Source organism: Talpa occidentalis, unplaced genomic scaffold, assembly GCF_014898055.3.
Source record: "Talpa occidentalis isolate TD23 unplaced genomic scaffold, MPIMG_talOcc4v2.1 talOcc4.4, whole genome shotgun sequence".
Lineage (NCBI taxonomy): Eukaryota > Metazoa > Chordata > Mammalia > Eulipotyphla > Talpidae > Talpa > Talpa occidentalis.
This window is the reverse complement of record NW_023604295.1, coordinates 144,886,182-144,903,431: the sequence shown is the minus strand read 5'-3', so window position 1 is coordinate 144,903,431 and position 17,250 is coordinate 144,886,182. Positions and strand designations below refer to the sequence as shown.

Genomic DNA, 17,250 nt, shown 5'->3' with positions numbered 1-17,250 from the left:
TTGTAGAGTGACTCTCAGGGGATAGACTCTTCAGGCCTGCTCTGGACAGTGTTAGAGCAAATGTAAATGTTTTTCTAATGACACATTTTTGTTTCCTTGTTTGTTTTAAGGGATGCTTTTGATGTAAAAAGTCACAAATCATGTTCTGTTTTCCTCTTTTAAGCCAAGCCTCACTGTGTTTAGTCTATCTCTGTAGCTTTGCAGACCTATGAGTAAATCTACTTCATTTATTTTTTATGAACAAGGGAGAGAATGTGAGTCAAATGTACAAGATGTAGATAAGCCCTAAAACTACCCTAAGGAAATAACTGCCGGGGGTGGGAGGAGTGGAAAAAAGTAGTAAAGTGAATAGAGCAACAAAAAAAAAGACTTCCAGAAAACAATATTAAATAGGCAGACATAATCCAGCTATACCATATCTGTAGTGCCATTAAATGCGAATAGCTTAAACAACCCGCTGAAATGGCAGAGGTTATCAGAGTGCACTTTTACAAAGTAAACAAAACCAAGCTTCAGCTACGTGCTAGTTAAAGAAAACAGAAACTAGAAAAGTATTAGAGAAAACTGACTTAAGCCAGAAGTTGGTTCTTTGAAAAAAAAATTCCACAAACTGACAGACCCTTAGTTAAACCGGCCAAGAAAAGACGAGAAGGCGCCAGTTACTAGGGTCAGGAATCAAAGCGGGTCGAGCACTGCAACCCTCACGGAAATAGAGGCGATTCTGAGGGAGCCCGAGACCAGCTCTGTGCCAGTAGCTCGGGCCGCGTGGAGGCCGGACACAGCTCTTGAAGGGACGCCCTCTAACAAGAGCTGACGTGTGTGCGCTTCCAGGCTGCTGCCCTCTCCCCTCAAGGACGCCGTGGAGGTGGCTACCTGGAGAAGATGCTACACTATGCAAGAGGTGAACTCCGCCCTCAGTAAAATCCAGCTGGTGGGATATTCGCAGAAAATTGTGAGTGTTGTTATGATTTTAAGTAACTTATGAGAGTTTTTGGTTCTTACTGCTGGCCTTTGAAAGGATCCTGTAGTTAACTTCCTTGCACCAGCCAGTCACTCAGAAGCTGCCCTGGTACTAGGTGAAAGACCGAGCATCTGTCCTCACCCACCCCATGTTGGCAGCGTTCCCTTACCCCGCGCCACAGGCCCATCACGAGCTAGCACTTGGCGGGCCAGCGTGGTGCCAGCGAGGAGAGGGCCTCTGACCCTCTTCCCTCTAGATCAGTGGGCACTCCAGGTTTGGACAGGTGAGAAAAATCCGAGAGCATAAAAGAGATAAAGATAAAGCATTTTGACGAGTACAGCTTTTGAGTTCTGACCTGGCAATGCGCAGGTTCCTCTCCCGGTGCCTGTGCCTGAATCTGACGCCTGAACTAGTAAAGAAGGGAAGTCTAAGGATCTGCCTTTCTGGTCTATTTGGTAGTATCCTGGACCCGTATTTTAACGAGTAAGGCCTGAGGCCTGGTGCCACACGGCCGGGCTGACCCTCGGGGGTAACGTAACGTAAACATTGTGGGCTGCTTCCTGCGCCGGCCTCCTGGTCTCCAGCGTTTCCTTTGCACCATAAACTTTTGGCGTGTTTTACAGTAACTCCTGTTTCCAAGCAGAGGCTATTTCCGCTTTTTGCTGCAAACTTTCTGGTGCGCCTGCGTCGCCGAGACTCACTTGTTCTCACTGTGCTTCCCAGGAGCTTTTCGGTGCCGTCCAGGTGACTCCTCTGAGCTCCGGCTACGCCCTCGGGAGCTCCAACTGGACCATCCAGTCCCATTATGAGAAAGTGTCCTACGTCTCTGGTTCCTCCTTGCTCACCACGCACCCCCAGGTAATTCTGGACTCTCGGCCATTCGGCTTTTGGTCATTTAACCCAAAATCAGAACGTCCCCAGAGTGCCATCACCCGCTTTTAAATCTCCCTAGTTTGGGTTTGTAGAGACTTTTTTTTTTTCACATTTACGTTATTGTGGTGCGATCACTTAACCCGAGACTGCCCTTAAGGTGGCTCCCGCCCTGCAGTGCCGGTCTGAGGCTGCGGCTACAGTGTCGCAACGCAGTCTCTACTGGGACTTCACGTTCTCCCCGCGTCGCCAGAGGAAGCTTGTCTCTGTCCCCACATCTAGGATTGCAAGTCCCTCTGGAAGGTTGGGTCCCCTGGTTCCCCCCACTCCCGAAAAGCACAGCCTGCTGCAGAGCAGAGGGGGCAGCTTGTCTATCAGTGACTGCTGACTGATACAGTGAGCACCTGCTGTGTGTCAAGCAGGAGTCACTGGTGACCCACAGGCCAAGCCCCTGCGCTGTGCACGGGGGAAGACAGAGGCCTGTGCTCGCCCATCCCGCCCACATCCCGTTGCTGTGTGACGAGATGTGTACAGAAAACAGCAACGGGCGAGGTGATTTTAGATCGTGACGCACGTACGGAAGACCACTAAGCAGCCTGATGGAGACTATGATAGACACTAGTTTAAATTGGACAGAATATATTAGGAGAAAAAATTAAATTGGGAAGCTTCTGGGGGAGACGCATTGGAACTGGGACTGAAGGAATGAGCCCTGGAAGCTGCGCGGGCAGAGCTGCAGGGACACGTGGCCTGAAGCCACGGCGATACGGCGCCCAAGCAAGCAGGGCCTGGGGCAGGTAGGAGTTCAGAGACCGCGATGAGAAATCCAAATTTTATATTAATATGTAGAGAGCAGCTACCACCGTTAAGTTTGTTAAAGGTGTGTTTATTCCAGTTTTTGCGTTTTCAAAGAATTTATCGTTTACTTCATAAATCCCGGTCCACGTTTGCCAGGGGGCAGAGGGCAGGGAGGAGCAGGCAGGTAGCCCGCGGGCGGCTGTGTATGGCGACCTAACTCGGGGAGTCGCCGGTCTGTGTTAATGTGGGGAAAGTGGCTGCCGGGAGTCCAGGCGGAGGCTGCCGGGAGCTGCCTGTCCGCCGTGGTGTTCGTGCCGTCTTTGTAATCAGGTTTCACCTCCAGTCTAGAGGGGACAAGCTGCTATTTTTTCCTGTAGCTAGCAGAATTCTGGGCCCTTCCCGCTTATTGAAATCAAAAGCCCATCAATGTCATCTTAATTTGCCTCATTGAATCAAATTTTTTATTGGCAGCTTCTATCATTCCTGATATATTCTTCCATAAAAGACAAAGATTACTTGGCTGCCAACTCTTCCGATTTGCCCTGCTGAGATCAAAGCCTTTCCAGTACTATTGATGTAATTTCCAGTAAATTATCCCAGCAAGGCCCATAAATTTAAAGGGAAAATAAGGTCTTGAAAGTAATGAGCAACATACCTACGTAATTTTAATTTCTAGTTGGCAATCAGTGTTATATCTAAAAAAAAAAAGAAAATAAATTTTCCTTTACCCAGATAATTGGATTCTCTGTGGAATTAGCAGGGGTGAGGAAAGTTTTGGTTTAAACTTGCTAGTCCCCTATGGGGGTCAGCAAACCACGGGCTGTGGGCCAAATCTCCCCCGCCTGGGTTTGTATAAATAATGTTTTGAGGGGCTGCATCGACGCCCACTTGTCTGTGGACTGCTTATGGCAGCTTCCGCGCTACCGCAGCAGTTAGAGCTTCACAGCAAAGGCCAGTCCCTGACCTACTTGATGGGAACCTCATCCTCCAGGAAGAACAGAGCAGCAAACTCCACTCAGCCGTGAGCTCCAGTCAGCGTGCGGGGCTTCAGCGTAAACCGGAGGGGGGGACACTGGAGAGGCGAGTTGAAACGCAGGTCTTTAACTCAACATTCATTGGGGCGCCTGTGTCTCCAGAGAAGGACACAGGATGTCACATGGTGACACTGCGAGTGGCCATGCTGACGCCGAGCAGTTGACAAGGAGCTGGCGGGGCCCGGGGCTGTGGGGCGGGGTGTGGAGCAAGCCACAGGGCGTCACGGGCTGTGAAGTATCCAAATAAGGAGCTGAGGGCGAGAGCTCAGCCCTGGACACCTTCTGCACACAGCGGGCAGAAGGAAGACCGCCCTGATGAGGAGGGCGGGAGCGCGAGAAGAGGCTCCAGGGAGAGTCGCTGCCAGAAACCCAGAGCGGCGTCCGGACTGGAAGGGGAGCGCGCGGGGGCTCAGCAGCCCTGCGAGTTCTCCTTCAGGTCTCACGATTTGAACCAAAACATACAGTTCAGCCACATAAGAAAGAATAAAATGGTAGCTGTATGGGGAATTTGAACTCCAAGAAAAGGTAACCTTTATCTAGTTTATTTCTGAAGTTAGAGAAATAAGTTAGGATCATCTTATGAGAGAACGTATTTTCCAAAGTTGGAGAGTTCCAGAAAATACGTATGGTTCCATTTTCCGCGTGTGACTACAGATTATAAACTTCACTAAAATCCTGATCAACGGATTAGAAGAGGGTTTTTTGAGAGAATAAATTGTAATCAGGTAACACGTATCCAGGACTAGCAGGATGATTACCCTGAGAGGCTAATGTTACGGTGATTGTGGCCTGTTGGTCGCTCACTCCCTTCCTCGAGCTGGTGTGATGCTGGCTTTTCCCTCGATCAAACTTCAGAGCCAAGAGACGGGCCCCTCACAGTGGCCGACGGTTATTTCCACCCCCTTCCGTGCTTTCTGAAACTTCTCTCGTGAATCCCCTTATGGCTTTGACTTTTTTGTCTGGGAAGTCCGGATCGGTCAGGCTATTGATACTTAGTATTGTATTTGGCTTATTTTTGCCATCTTAGTTCATATTTTCAGTTTACTTCATCCTTCCTTGCCTTCCTTTAGAAGACTACGTTTCTGCCTGTAAGTTTGAAGACACATATTTCATTTTTGTTGTTCTGGGTTGTTCTTAGCTTATTTTTCCCATAACTGTCTTCAGCTAGTCAGGATCTGTCTCTTTCCCCCACCCCTTCTTTTGTGTCTCCACCTTCTCCCCGCCTCTCCCCTGCTCCCGCCCACCCTGTTGATACAGCCCAGAATTTTAGTACCGGGTCATTCAGAATCTGCACGAACTGTGGAATGTATTGCTTGTCAGGACAGCAGTGAACTTGACTGTGGTTCCTTTTCCAACCTCCCGTGTGTCTCGTAACCCCCCACATTAAATCAGCATCTCTCTGGCACACTTGAGGAATAGTCACCAGAGGGTCTTAGAGTGACCACCCTTGTGAGGTCTTGAATTAATAAGAATATTTTTAATTTTTCCTCAAACTTAAATGACAAGTAGGATGGATATAAAATTAAAGGAAAAGAACTTGAACCTGTAAAGCTTTGAGAGTTTTATTTCATTTCCCACCTGTGCCCTCGTTGTAGGTGAGAAGTGTGACGCCATTCGGACTTGCCTTCCTCTCTGAGAGCTGCCTGTCGCCTCCACGGGGCCTTCTGCGCTCTCGCATTTACTGTGCTGTGTCTTACGTGTGCCTTTTTCTTGTCTGTTGTATAATCTGTACGAAGATCTAATTTCCTTTAACAGAGAAACCCTTCATCATTTTCTTTTGTATTTCCCTACACAGTATTTCCAGATGTTTACACTTGCTCCTTTCAATGCCCCCCTTATGTTTTCCCAGGCCTTTTAAATGCACGTTCTGACTCCCGGGCCTTTTTCTGTCCTCCACACTCGGGTGGCCCCGGGAGTCTTCACCTCTGCTCTTCCATGGTGCCTGCCTTCTTTGGCTCTTGCTCGCCATCTTGTCCCCACTCCAGGCCCGGTTTCCCCAGGAATTGATCTCAGTCCCTTTGTTTCTCGGCTCTGTCAGGTGCCCCAACAGCTGGGTGGTCTCTCGGCGCAGGTCCTGGGAGAGCCAGCAGCTGTGCTCACGCGCTCTCCTGTAGTTCTCGTGCCCGGGTGCGGTCTTTGACCAAACTTTCCTCACCCCGTTCCGCTCCCCCGTGCCTCCCCCAGTCGGTCCCCATCCCGACAAGCCCTGTTCCGTGGTGGACTTCACATGGGGAGGGAGGGCCAGATGACGCGTGGACACAGGAGAGCGCCGCGCTGGGCTTTCTCGGCCATCTGTAGACCGTCAGCCTTTGTGGGGTACTAAGCACAGTTCTCTGGCTTGCAGCCCATGGACCAAGCTTCTCTCAAAAACAGCGACGTTCTCCTCCTCACGGGCCTCACCCAGACCCCCACTGCAAACCCAGACGGCATGGTGGGGGACTTCTGCAGCAACCTGGGTAAGTGCGCCTCAGCCCACCGGGCCACACCCCACGCAGGTTCGTGACAACTCACCTCTCAGGTGCTTTTGCCCCTTCAAACTTCAGAGGACGCTTGGATTTTTTTCTATCCAGTTTATTGCCAACCATGTGTTGCGATTCCTCATTTGATAACTTACCAAATATGGAGGATTTTATTATAGATAATAAATACATTAGTGGGAAAAAAAAATGCCTGTAAAGTGAGGCAAACAGAAAACTTAGCCTGTTTGCTCCTAGTTCATGCAGCAATGGTCAGAGGCCCAGACAAATCCTGCAGAGGTTTAGCAGGAGCCCAAAAAAGGGGGCGCTCGGTCCTGTCCTGAGCTTGCTGCCATGGGCGGCTTTAGTGCCCAGGGCACCCTCGCCCAGGACGGAGGCCTCTGGTGCTCGGTGTCTGCAGACTGTTCTGCCTGGGAAGTGATGGATGGAGGGACTGAAGAGCACATATTCCTCCCAAAGTGCTGCTCCTTTTATAAAACTGCTGTTTTGAGACTTGTTTTCCCTCTGGCCTCAACTCTAGCGCTGACAGTCCGGAACGGAGGAAACGTGTTGGTTCCCTGCTACCCTTCTGGAGTGATCTATGACCTCCTGGAATGCCTGTATCAGTACATTGACTCAGCCGGCCTCTCCAACATCCCCTTCTACTTCATCTCCCCCGTGGCCAACAGTTCGCTGGAGTTTTCCCAGATTTTTGCTGAGTGGTAGGTCTGCGTCCTGCGTGCGCTCCTTTGACTCGACGTTCTGGCAGTGAGAACAGGAATCACCTGCCTTTCCTCACGGCACTGTGAAACCTTCAGGTTGTTTTTCTGTGACTGTGAGGGGAAGACTGTATTCCCGAAAGCCTGGCTTGAGAGTAGTGGCCTAGGAGGGGAGGCAGGAAGGCCCCGAAGCCTGGGGGGTCACTTTCCAAACCTAGAGGAAAGTGTCACAGGCTTCTCACTGACTTGCTGCCCCCTGCTGTTGCGAAGCGGAGCTACACCCACAAGTCACCTCAACCAAGCTTGTGTTGCCTGAAATTTGATACCAAATCTGATAAGAGAAGCTAGATTATTTTTCACTTCAGTAGCATGATATTTGACAAGTATAGCTATTGATCACATACTAGGGTGGGTAGAATGTGGGCCAGTAAGAAGCCGGGTGCCATTCTAAGGTGTTCACGTGCACTCGTAACCTGCTTGCCTTCGGGTGGCACGTCCGGCTGTCTCGGTGGTGACAGGCTCTGTTGTGTGGCCCCATCAGCGTGTGGTGGCTGCTGGATGCTGCCTTCTAAGTCTCTACCTAAAAAAGGAGTTTGTACGTCATCCTGTCGCAACGCACAACAGGTTCTCCCAAACATGGTTCCAGGATCACGTCAGCAAGGAAGGACAGTCCCGGCCGAGCTAGACTTGCTCGGGGCCGACCTCATCACGTCATCTCCCCTAAAGCCACGACTCCAGGAGCCCAAGAGGACTTAGGTGTGCCCCAGAGCTGTGCTGCTCCCCCAAGGACCCGGCCCCCCCTCACTGGGAGGGGCGCACTTCAGGGCAGGCGGCTTCCCTCCGGCGCACCCCCGTGTTCTCTCGGGGGCTCCCGAGGCCCTTTATATCATCCACTCAGGCGTAGCGGCTCACAGCAGAAAGCTGCTCACTCCACTGGCCCTTTACGCTTGACCCCCCCCCCCCCCACAGTCTGCTCCTCTGACCCAGGAGAGGACTCCCCCCCACCCCCACCATGTGAGCAGCGCACTCCGAGTTCCCGGGCAGAGCCTCAGTAAAGCCTGACAAAGCAGGTTCCTGGGCGCCTGCGTGCGGCCCGGCCCTGGGACGCGATTTCCCTGCTGGCGGCCTCCTGGCGGGGAGGACGCAGGACCAGTAGGTCCTTCTTGTGTGGCGGTTTGTCTGTGTGTTTTGGCTGCTGCTGTATTTCTGTCCTGCGCGGTCACCGCGGGAAAAAGTTTACGGGAAAGGGTAAAAGCCTGAACCCAAGACCCCGCTCCTGCTGGCCACGTTCTGGTGGGTTTTTTCTTCTGCCATCGTGGCCGTGCTGAGTGCTCGGATTTGAGCCCTGTTTGGCTGCGCTGGTCGTCACCTGTACGTCACGTGTCTGTTTTAGTTTAACCGCTGCGGCTCTCACGGATGGCACAGCGGGCAGGCGGGGCTGAGGCGTGGGACTTTGAAGGGAAAAAACTGAGGAATTTTCAAGGTTAAAAAAGTGCTCCCAAGGGATTCTGCTCTGAATTCTGTGTGGAAGCTGCTCTCTCTAAGTTTTTTACTGAGGAACGCTGGCTTCCGTCGTCGTCCTGCTCTGGAAGTGGGGCACCCCCGCCGGCGCTGTGGCACCGTAGGCCCCTTCTGTGCAGCAAGTCGCCCGCAGGAAACGGTTGTTAATCCGCTGCCTTGAGCGGTGTGTGTCTGCGCTGCACCAGGGCCCCCTAACGTGCAGTGTGTTTCTCTTTCAAAGGCTGTGTCACAACAAGCAGAGCAAGGTGTATCTCCCAGAACCGCCCTTTCCTCACGCAGAGGTAAGACGCCGCGGCCTTGGGTTAGAGCGAGGGATGTGCGGGTAAAGGCGCGTGGCCGGGGGAGCCGGCAGCAGATGAGACACAAGCCTTTGCTCCCGGCCAAGGTCCGCGGGGACGCTCCGTCGACACGCCGTCACCAGCCGAGCGCCCCGGCCTCCCTGGCGAGGAGCGGTGCTCGGACTGGTGCCGACTTTTTGGCAAAGCAGGTTCATTTACGTCTGCTTCCCGGTCGGTGATGTTGACCACCTAACGAGCTGGCCACACAGACCATAAAAGGAACGTGGGTTTTGTGTTTAACGTGGGGGTGGGGCATGGGAATACCTGTGGGCTCGGCGGGCTCGGCTTTCCCACCCGCTGTCCCGGAGCCCTCGGGGCATTCTGGCCTCCTGCTGGTGACCTAAAGATGGTCTCCCGGGGAAGCGAGGCTGGCATCTCATGGGGGCTCGGCCCGTGCGTGGCACATCCTCACCCCTGGGCGACTCCGCTTGGACTTGGAGTTCTTGGCTGGCGACCCCTCAAGCAGCATCTTGGGGCAGGGCCCTTGGCCTGCAGGCTCTGACTGGGGGCAGTGCCGGAGCAATGGCACAGGGGCTGGCTGGAGGTTCTGTAGGACCTGATGCAGGGGAGTAGCGCCCAGGTGGTGCCGGAAGGGGGAGACTTTTTTTTAAAAAAATTGTTTTATTTATACAAGAACCAGGGTACAGGCCGGATGCGCGGGAGGGTGAGAGGATTCACCAGAGCCAGAGCGGGGAACAGAACAGGCAGACTGACGAAGTACACTGCTGAGGGGAGCAGCGGGCGAGTCAGGAGAGGTCTGCTGCGCCATGTGGGTTACTCCAAGGTCGGCGGGGATTGAACTGGCACTGCAGAGGCTGCGGACAGCTTCACAGCGCTGTGCTCAACCGCCTGTGCCATCAGGGAGGCCCAGGAAGGGGGAGACATTTTGGCTCAAAACAGACGCTGTAGAGACAGGTGCGAGGCGGGTGCGTCAAACACTAAGGGATACCGAGGACGTCTGAGGCTCTGGTTCAGCGGCTGTGGGAGGCAGGTAGAGTAAATCAGCCGGCGTGACCCGAGTTAAGTGTGTTGGCATCACCACAAGGCCCCATCTGCTCAGGGCACACGCAGGTAGAACATTCCTGTAAGATGCGTCTGTGCCTTTGCTCCGCTCAGCCTCCCACTGGGGCCCTCTCTCCCCCGGCGGGGGGGCGGGCGGCTGAGGTGTGCTCGCCCGTGTGTTCCAGCTCATTCAGACCAACAAGCTGAAGCACTACCCCAGTATCCACGGGGACTTCAGCAACGACTTCCGGCAGCCGTGCGTGGTGTTCACCGGGCACCCTTCCCTCCGCTTCGGGGACGTGGTGCACTTCATGGAGCTCTGGGGCAAGTCTAGTCTCAACACCGTCATATTCACAGGTACGGAAAGTGCCCTCCTCGCAGAACGCACCTGTGGGGCAGGGTTTTCCAGGAAGGCACGAATGTGAGCACCGTCCCGTCTGATGTGCCACCGCACAGGCAGCCCCGGGCAAGCCTCCCGCCCGCCCGCCACTGAGTGCCAAGAGCTACTTCGGAGACGGCCCGAGGCAGGCGTCTGGGGTGGGGGGACGGGGACCCGCTGCTGGCCTCTTGCCCACAGTTGAACAGTCTTCCCTGGTGCTCTCCTCAGAACCCGACTTCTCGTACCTGGAAGCCCTGGCTCCCTACCAGCCCTTGGCCATGAAGTGCATCTACTGCCCCATCGACACGCGGCTGAATTTCATCCAGGTCTCCAAGCTGCTGAAAGAAGTGCAGGTGAGGAGGCCCCGTGCCCGCCATGGTGCCGCCCACTTGTGCCGGGTGGGGCGCATCCAGCACATTTCTTGTGCTCACTTCCCGTCACCCCCAAGGGCTGGGACACTCATGCAGAGTCCTCCCTGACCCCCGTCCCACACGGTGGGTTCTGTGGCCTGGCCAAAGCCACTGCCTGGTGCCGCACAGATGCCATGCGGGTGGGCAGCCCCGTTCCCTGGTGCCAGCCAAGGATGGCGCGTGCCTGGGGCTGAGGCCAGGTGGGAGTGGGCCAGGGAAGCGCCATGAGGGGCCCTAAACACAGGGAGGAAACAGAAGCGGCACCGCTGGCCGCCCCGCCCACCCCCCCGACCCTGGGGGCTGCTCCCACCGGGGACCATGACGTGCAGGCAGAGGATGGGTGCCAGGTGCCCACCCTCACGGCCACTGCACCCCTCTGCAGCCCCTCCACGTGGTCTGTCCTGAGCAGTACACGCAGCCGCCCCCCGCGCAGTCACACAGGATGGACCTGATGATCGACTGCCAGCCGCCCCCCATGTCCTACCGGCGGGCCGAGGTCCTCGCCCTGCCCTTCAAGCGTCGCTACGAGAAGATTGAAATCACGCCAGAGGTGAGGCTTTCCCGCCCGCTGGACCCAGGTGGTCTCCTGGTGGACAGGCCAGGGCGGCTGTGAATCTCCCCACATGGGCACCTGCTCAGATCTGCTGCGGAGCCAGGGAGGGGCTGGCCTGGGTGCCGCCCCTGCTGTCCCGTGAACGCGGGCGGCCCTCCTCCCCGCGGGCTCACCCCTCTGGCTTCTCTCTGCCGTGGTGACACGTCCGGAGCCTCTAGAGACTCCAGGGAGCGCTCGGGGGAGAATGACGCGACGGGCAGAAGACGCAGGGTCGTGATAGGGACCTCCGAGCCCTGCCAGGGCGCCCGGCCCGGGCCCCAGGCTCAGCACCCAAGACCCTGTGATTAAGACCCTGGGTCTCTGCTTTTATTTTTTATTCCCTTTTTTCCAACAAAGCTGTGCTTATCCATTCTAGAAAATTGGGAAAACAAAAAGGGATAAAGAAAAAACACAATCCAGTCTTGTCCCGACACCACTGGATTCCGTTAGCCCGTCTCTTCCCCGGGAGGGAGCTGCGCCGCCCGCCAGGCGCTGCCCTTGTCACGTGACAGTCAGTCACGCCGGGAGGCCCCGCGGCGGCGTCAGCCGTAAAGGCTGGAGGCAGGTCTGTCATCCGTCTCTGCTGCTTCTGATGACGGGGCGCCGTCAGGAGCTTCTCCCCACCTCCGAGTTTCCTCAGGAAGCGTTCTGAGGTCGGCTTTCCCCGCCAGGCCGCGTACCCGCCCCAGGTGGCGCGCCCGGGGCCTGCTCTAGCGGGCGGGAAGGTCACCTGCTCAGCCCCGCTGTTCCCACCTCAATTTGCTGCGAGTCTTTTCGGTTATATAAGCAGGTGCTGCCACCTGGTTGTACGTTACGTGTCTTATTAGTGGAGTGAGTCTCAACTCGCAGTGATTTCTTTTGCCTCCAAAATGGACATTTTGTGGCAGAAATGACTCATCGCACTTAAATTCAAGCCTTCCGAGGTCGCCCCCTTCACGAAGATGGAAAATCCTAACATTTGTTAGGTAATGATTGATGAAAAGTGGTTATCTCGGGGAAAGGGGAACTTCCTAGACAGAACTCAGCGATCCCGCATGAATCCACCTCTCTGCTTTTCCTTCCAAGGGATGTCTGCACCGTTGGGTGGAGGCGGCCAGCGCGACACCTGTCCCTGTCGCGAGGTGGGCCTGGTGGGGTGACGGCAGGCCCTGCGTCTGCTCTTCGCTGCAGGTGGTTTATCCCCGTGGCACTGGGCAGACCCTGGCGCCCTACTTCTTCCTCCTCCCCCAGCAAGGAAGGCACCCCGGCCCCACCCTCGGTGTCGGAGCCGGCCTGAGGCCCGCGGGGCCTGGCCCGGGACAGCCGCTGTCCGCCCGGCAAGCAGCTCAGCCCCGAGGCTGTCTCCTCGGACGGTGCCCTGCACTCTGGCTTGGGGCTGCTGCCCAGGCCTCCACACCATCCCGTCAACACTTTTCTAGGCCTGTTTTTCAAATACACTGGAAATTTTTCTGGATTTTACCGGTAGTCTGTGGCCAGGGACGGCACATGACAGAGGCTGGGGGGTTCGTCCGCTGTCCTCACCTACATGTCTCACTCGGTGCCCACGTCGCTCGCCCGCCCTCCTCCGACCTGCGCTCGCGCCGGGTCACGTGGTCCTGCTGACCACTCTCCCCGCACGGGCGGATGTCCATCCTCTACCAGGACAGCCTGGAGCTGTAGCTCGGGTGTCCCGTCCTGCCTGGGAAATGCATGGTGAGGTGAGGGGCTCCGCCACTGCTCAGGCCCCGCCTCCGTGAAGGGCATGGGGCGCCCTCTCCCCTCACCTGGCACAGGCCTGACTGAAACCCGTTTGCTTCAGCTCGCAGATTCCCTGGTGCCCATGGAGATCAAGCCTGGCATTTCCCTGGCAACCGTTTCGGCTGTGCTGCAGACTAAGGATAACAAGCACGTCCTGCAGGTACCTGGAGCCAGGGGACCACCCCCCCCCCCCCACCGCACCCCACCAGAAAGGTCCTACTTTCCACCCGGCCCCCAGGCTCCCAAGCCGGCATCACAGAAACAGGACTCAGCGCCCAAGCGCCTCCTGCGAGGGCCAGCGCCTGCCTGGGGGGAGGAGGGAGGGGGTTGCACCCCCTGCGCTGCACACATCCCCCAACATCAGCGCCCCATAGATGGCCATCACTGCACCCGCCTTTGCGGGGTGCTCTCCACAAGCCCCACAAGGCACTGGGCCCGGTCCTGGGAGGCTTACAAAGGGCAGAGGAGGCCGGGGACTTGGTACCCAGCACACACCTCGCTTCCCAGCAGCCTTCCCGTGGCTAAGCAGGGTGGTCTCTGGTCCGGGGCTGTTGCTCCTGAGCCCCGAGCTACACGCAGGTGATGGCCGCGTGTCCTCGCCGAGGTCTTCCCGCATCGACACTTACGGCCAAGCCGGCTGACCCTCCGCCTCTTGCCAAGGTTCCCAGGCCAGGAGGGCTCAGCCGTGCCGCTGTCTGCTGCGAGTGCCACGAAGTCCTGGGTGGGGTCTTGGCAGGAAGACGGCTCAGCCCATTGAGTGGTGGGCCCTGGCGCCTAGTTGGCGGTAGCTTGTGGGGACGGGGCGCTCCAGAGGGAGCCCCAACCGAGACCCTGAACCAAGTGCCTATGCCCTGGGCCCCACTGGCGACTTGGGGCCGCCCTGGGCCTCTGAGCGGGGAGGGCCCCACAGGCAGGGTGGAGGCACCCGGGGCCTAGGGCAGCGCCTGACGTGGCTCCTGGTGATTCCCGCCCGCAGCCCCCACCGAGGCCGGCCCAGCCCACCAGCGGGAAGAAGCGGAAGCGGGCGAGCGACGACATCCCCGACTGCAAAGCCCTGAAGCCCCTGCTGAGCGGCTCCATCCCCGTGGGCCAGTTCGTGCAGACCCTGGAGAAGGTGAGGCGACCCCCGCCGCAAGCCCCCGCCCCATGGCAGCTGCTGCCCCTGCAGCGTCGGTGTGGCCCAGGCTGGGGTGAAGGACAGAAGCAGGGCGCCTGCCCAGCGCTGCCACCCAAGCCAGGGAACGCCTTTCTGCCAGGCACGCAGCGGGCAGGAGGGGTGACGAAGGCGAGGAGGGGCGCCCCCGGGGCCTACCTCTTCTGTCAGGGCAGCCTGGCCTGCCGCAGAGTCAGGACAGGATCCCGGGAGGGGGGGGAAGGGCCCGGCATCCAGGCGGGTGCAGGGAGAGAGGCCACGTCCTTCCAGCGCCACGGCTGCCTGCCCGGAGTGTCAGGAATTTGGCTTCAGTTCCAGGACTCGAGAGCCACTGTGTAGAATCAGCGTCACAGGAGGAGGAGCTGACCCCAGCCTTCAGCTGCGGTTTTGAACTCAGCTGAGGAAAGGTGGTTTTCTCCTGTCAGCTGCTAGTCGCCGCCTTTTGTCCAGCTGACATGTCTCAGCGGCTGAATTCTTTCAAATCTGAACGGCTTCTCTCGGTGGGGCGTGTCTTCTCCACGGGTCGTTTGATTTTCCAAAGGCTGGGCCTCAGCTGCTGTGCCCTGCACTCGAGGGCTGCTCTGGGAATCCTCGCGGCCGGCAGGTGAGGGGGGCTCGTCCCCGGCCTTGCGCTGCTCCGCTCCTGTCGACAGGACTCAGACTTGAAATGGCTTCCCTTCCCGGGAAGAGCCTTCCGCAGCCCCCGCCTGGCCCATCCGGGAACTCACCCAGGGGATGCCGGGCACTCCTGCCTCGCTGCCCACACCACGCGCCCGCCTAGAGCTGAGCGCAGCCACCGGGGCCACATCCTTCCTCTGTCAGGCAGATGAGCCTAATTCCGCTTCTCCGCACAGCTGACGTGTTCAGAAGCGCGGCCGAGAACGCTGAAGGAGGCTGTGCTGTGCCGCCCCAGCTCCCCCTCCTCGAGAGGGCCTGCGTGGCCCGGGCTGCCCCGGGCATGAGCTGGAGGTGGGAACGCTGGCTCCTCACGAGGTTGTGCAGGTTGGGGCGTCTTTAGAAGTGTACGGAACTGGTTAAATTCTGCTGCTGTGGTAGGTCCTGTGAATGGTCTGGAAAATCAGACGGAGGAAAAGACGCCCGTTTCTAGAATGTTCAGTTTAGCTGAGTCTAGGCAGGGTCATTGTTAGAGCGCGCGTTCGCTGACCGCCGCCTCCTTTCTCCTGCCACAGCACGGCTTCAGCGACATTAAGGTGGAAGACACCGCCAAGGGCCACATCGTGCTGCTCCAGGAAGCCGAGACGCTGATCCAGCTGGAGGAGGACTCCACCCACATCATCTGCGACAACGACGAGACGCTCAGGGTGCGCCTGCGGGACCTCGTCCTCAAGTTCCTGCAGAAGTTCTAGGCGGCACCTCGGCGCCCCTCCTGCAGCCACCCGTGGGGCCGGCCAGCCAAGGAAGGGCAGCCTCTTGGGCCCCTGGTTGGGGGGCTGGGGGGCGTGCGAGGACCTCATGGGGCAGGCCCAGCGCCCCGGGCCTGCGCTCCCAGCACCGCTGCAGGCAGGACAGACGCTTCCCGGTTCCTTCTCGAGCCAAGGACTCGCCTGTCGGTCACGGAAGCGCTTTCTGAGCAACGGCTGAAGGGAGGTGGCGCGACCGGCTCCGGCGGCCTGTTTCACGTTCGTGGATTCGCACTCCCGGGGCAGGGACCTCGTCTTTGGTTTCGTGTCACTTACTGCACTGCTGTACCCAGTAGACGCCCCCTAATTAGTAACGTGATCTCATCTCTCTGTATTTTATATTGCGAGCCCATTTTGTTAATAAAACTTATTTTTTTATAGACATCCGCGTTCTGTTGAACCCACAGTTGACACACTGACTTAGGAACAGGCCGGCATCAACTTCAGAAACACCTCAGCGGGTTTTAGATGGCGTGAGCCCACCCCACGCAGCCCCAGCGCCGTCTGTACAGCAGACGTGTTCTTAAATTCCACAGAGATGTTTACCTGTGGGCTGCATGTCTGTGGAAAACACACACGGCCGACTAGACCGGCCCGACCTTCAGGGCAGGCTCCACTTGCTGGCCGTGGCTCGTCCCGGATGTTCCCTCACGGCGCAGGCTGTGTTGAGCGAGCTGCAAACTGATCCCGGCAGGCCCGCCGGCGAGAGGTGGTGCCCCGAAAGTGCTGCCCCTGCGTCTCGGGCACATGTTTCCCAGGTCACAGCTGATGTGAGGCAGATCAGGCAGCAGCCTGGCCTCCTGGGCCAACTCCGCCTTGATCCCCAGAGAACCTGCAGCCCTGGGCCCTCACGGTTGTCCGGTAAGGCAGGAGTTGGCGTCTCAACGACAGCGAATAGCCACAGAAAGGAGTAAAGAAGCCTCCAAGCTGGAGGGGAGGGGAGACTTCTTCTGAGGCCGAGCAGAGGTTCTCCGCAGCCCTGAGGCGTGTGCCTGTGTCCTCCTCCACGCCGTGGACGGTTGAGAGCACCTGACGTCCTCAAGCCCGCTGCAGTGCGCCTTGACTTGAGAATAAGGGAGAAAGAACCGACTGCAACTACAGAGGAAACCGCTGAGTCCTAGAGGTCGCTGAGCCAGAATGTCTCACTTGCCAGAGGCAGCATCCATCGGGTGTGTTGTCCAAAGACCCAACACCACGGTCTCCGCTGCCCCGGGCAGCCCCTGGTAGGTTTAGTCACACCCTGAGGCAGCACATACCACCTGCAGAGTCCAAGCAATCGCCGTCAAAATTCCAGTGGCGTTTTTCACAGAAAAATAGTCCTGAAGTTTGTATGGAATCACGAAAGATTCCGAACAGCCTAAGCAAGCCTGAGAACAAGCTGGAGGCATCATCATTCCCAACTTAAACCGTCATTACCAAGCTGTGGTAACTCACCCTCGGTACAGACACAGGCCCGCGGGACGGACAGAGGGCGCAGGAACACAGACACACCCTGCGGTCAAGTCATACGTGACAGAGGAACCAGGAAGTCTCCACGAGGAAAGGACAGTCTTCAACAAACGGTGTCAGGAAAGCGGTGACCACGTGCAAACAGCGGAATTAGACCCACGTCTTCCACCGCGCGGGCCACCTGGAATGACGACGTCCCTGGAAGACCTGAAGCCGCAAGCCCAGGGGGGGCAGGGAAGCGCCCCGACATCGGTCACTGGTGTTTGGCTCTAACACCAAAAGCGTAAGCAACGAAAGCAAAAATGCAAGACTATCTTGAACTAAATAATATCTGCACAGCAAAACCATCACCAAAAGTCACCATCAAACAAAAAAAATCTCATGTAAACGGATAAAGAACTGGAATGAGC

The 17,250-nt window shown here is 57.1% G+C and overlaps 2 protein-coding genes across 8 annotated transcripts in view; one reads left to right on the top strand and one right to left on the bottom strand.

Annotated features, from left to right (window-relative positions):
* Nucleotides 1-15,876, top strand: part of INTS9 (integrator complex subunit 9) — a 63,275-nt gene extending 47,399 nt beyond the window's left edge. For all 6 annotated transcript variants that reach the window (XM_037526531.2, XM_054701086.1, XM_054701085.1 and 3 more), the window contains 11 exons: nt 832-952; nt 1,685-1,819; nt 6,008-6,119; nt 6,661-6,841; nt 8,580-8,640; nt 9,885-10,056; nt 10,307-10,431; nt 10,871-11,038; nt 12,879-12,977; nt 13,794-13,931; nt 15,161-15,876. In XM_037526531.2, coding sequence (XP_037382428.1) covers nt 832-952; nt 1,685-1,819; nt 6,008-6,119; nt 6,661-6,841; nt 8,580-8,640; nt 9,885-10,056; nt 10,307-10,431; nt 10,871-11,038; nt 12,879-12,977; nt 13,794-13,931; nt 15,161-15,337 — 1,489 coding nt within the window. In that variant the 3' untranslated portion in view covers nt 15,338-15,876. The remainder of the gene's footprint in view (nt 1-831; nt 953-1,684; nt 1,820-6,007; nt 6,120-6,660; nt 6,842-8,579; nt 8,641-9,884; nt 10,057-10,306; nt 10,432-10,870; nt 11,039-12,878; nt 12,978-13,793; nt 13,932-15,160) is intronic.
* Nucleotides 9,315-17,250, bottom strand: part of EXTL3 (exostosin like glycosyltransferase 3) — a 95,997-nt gene continuing 88,061 nt past the window's right edge. Inside the window, exons 8-9 of one of the 2 annotated variants that reach the window (XR_008554059.1) lie at nt 10,324-10,413; nt 9,315-10,087 (exon numbers count right to left, since the gene is read on the bottom strand). The gene's annotated coding sequence lies outside the window, so the exon portion shown is untranslated. Of the gene's footprint in view, nt 10,088-10,215; nt 10,414-17,250 lie in introns of those variants that run through there. The other variant, XM_054701082.1, reaches the window with a different exon arrangement.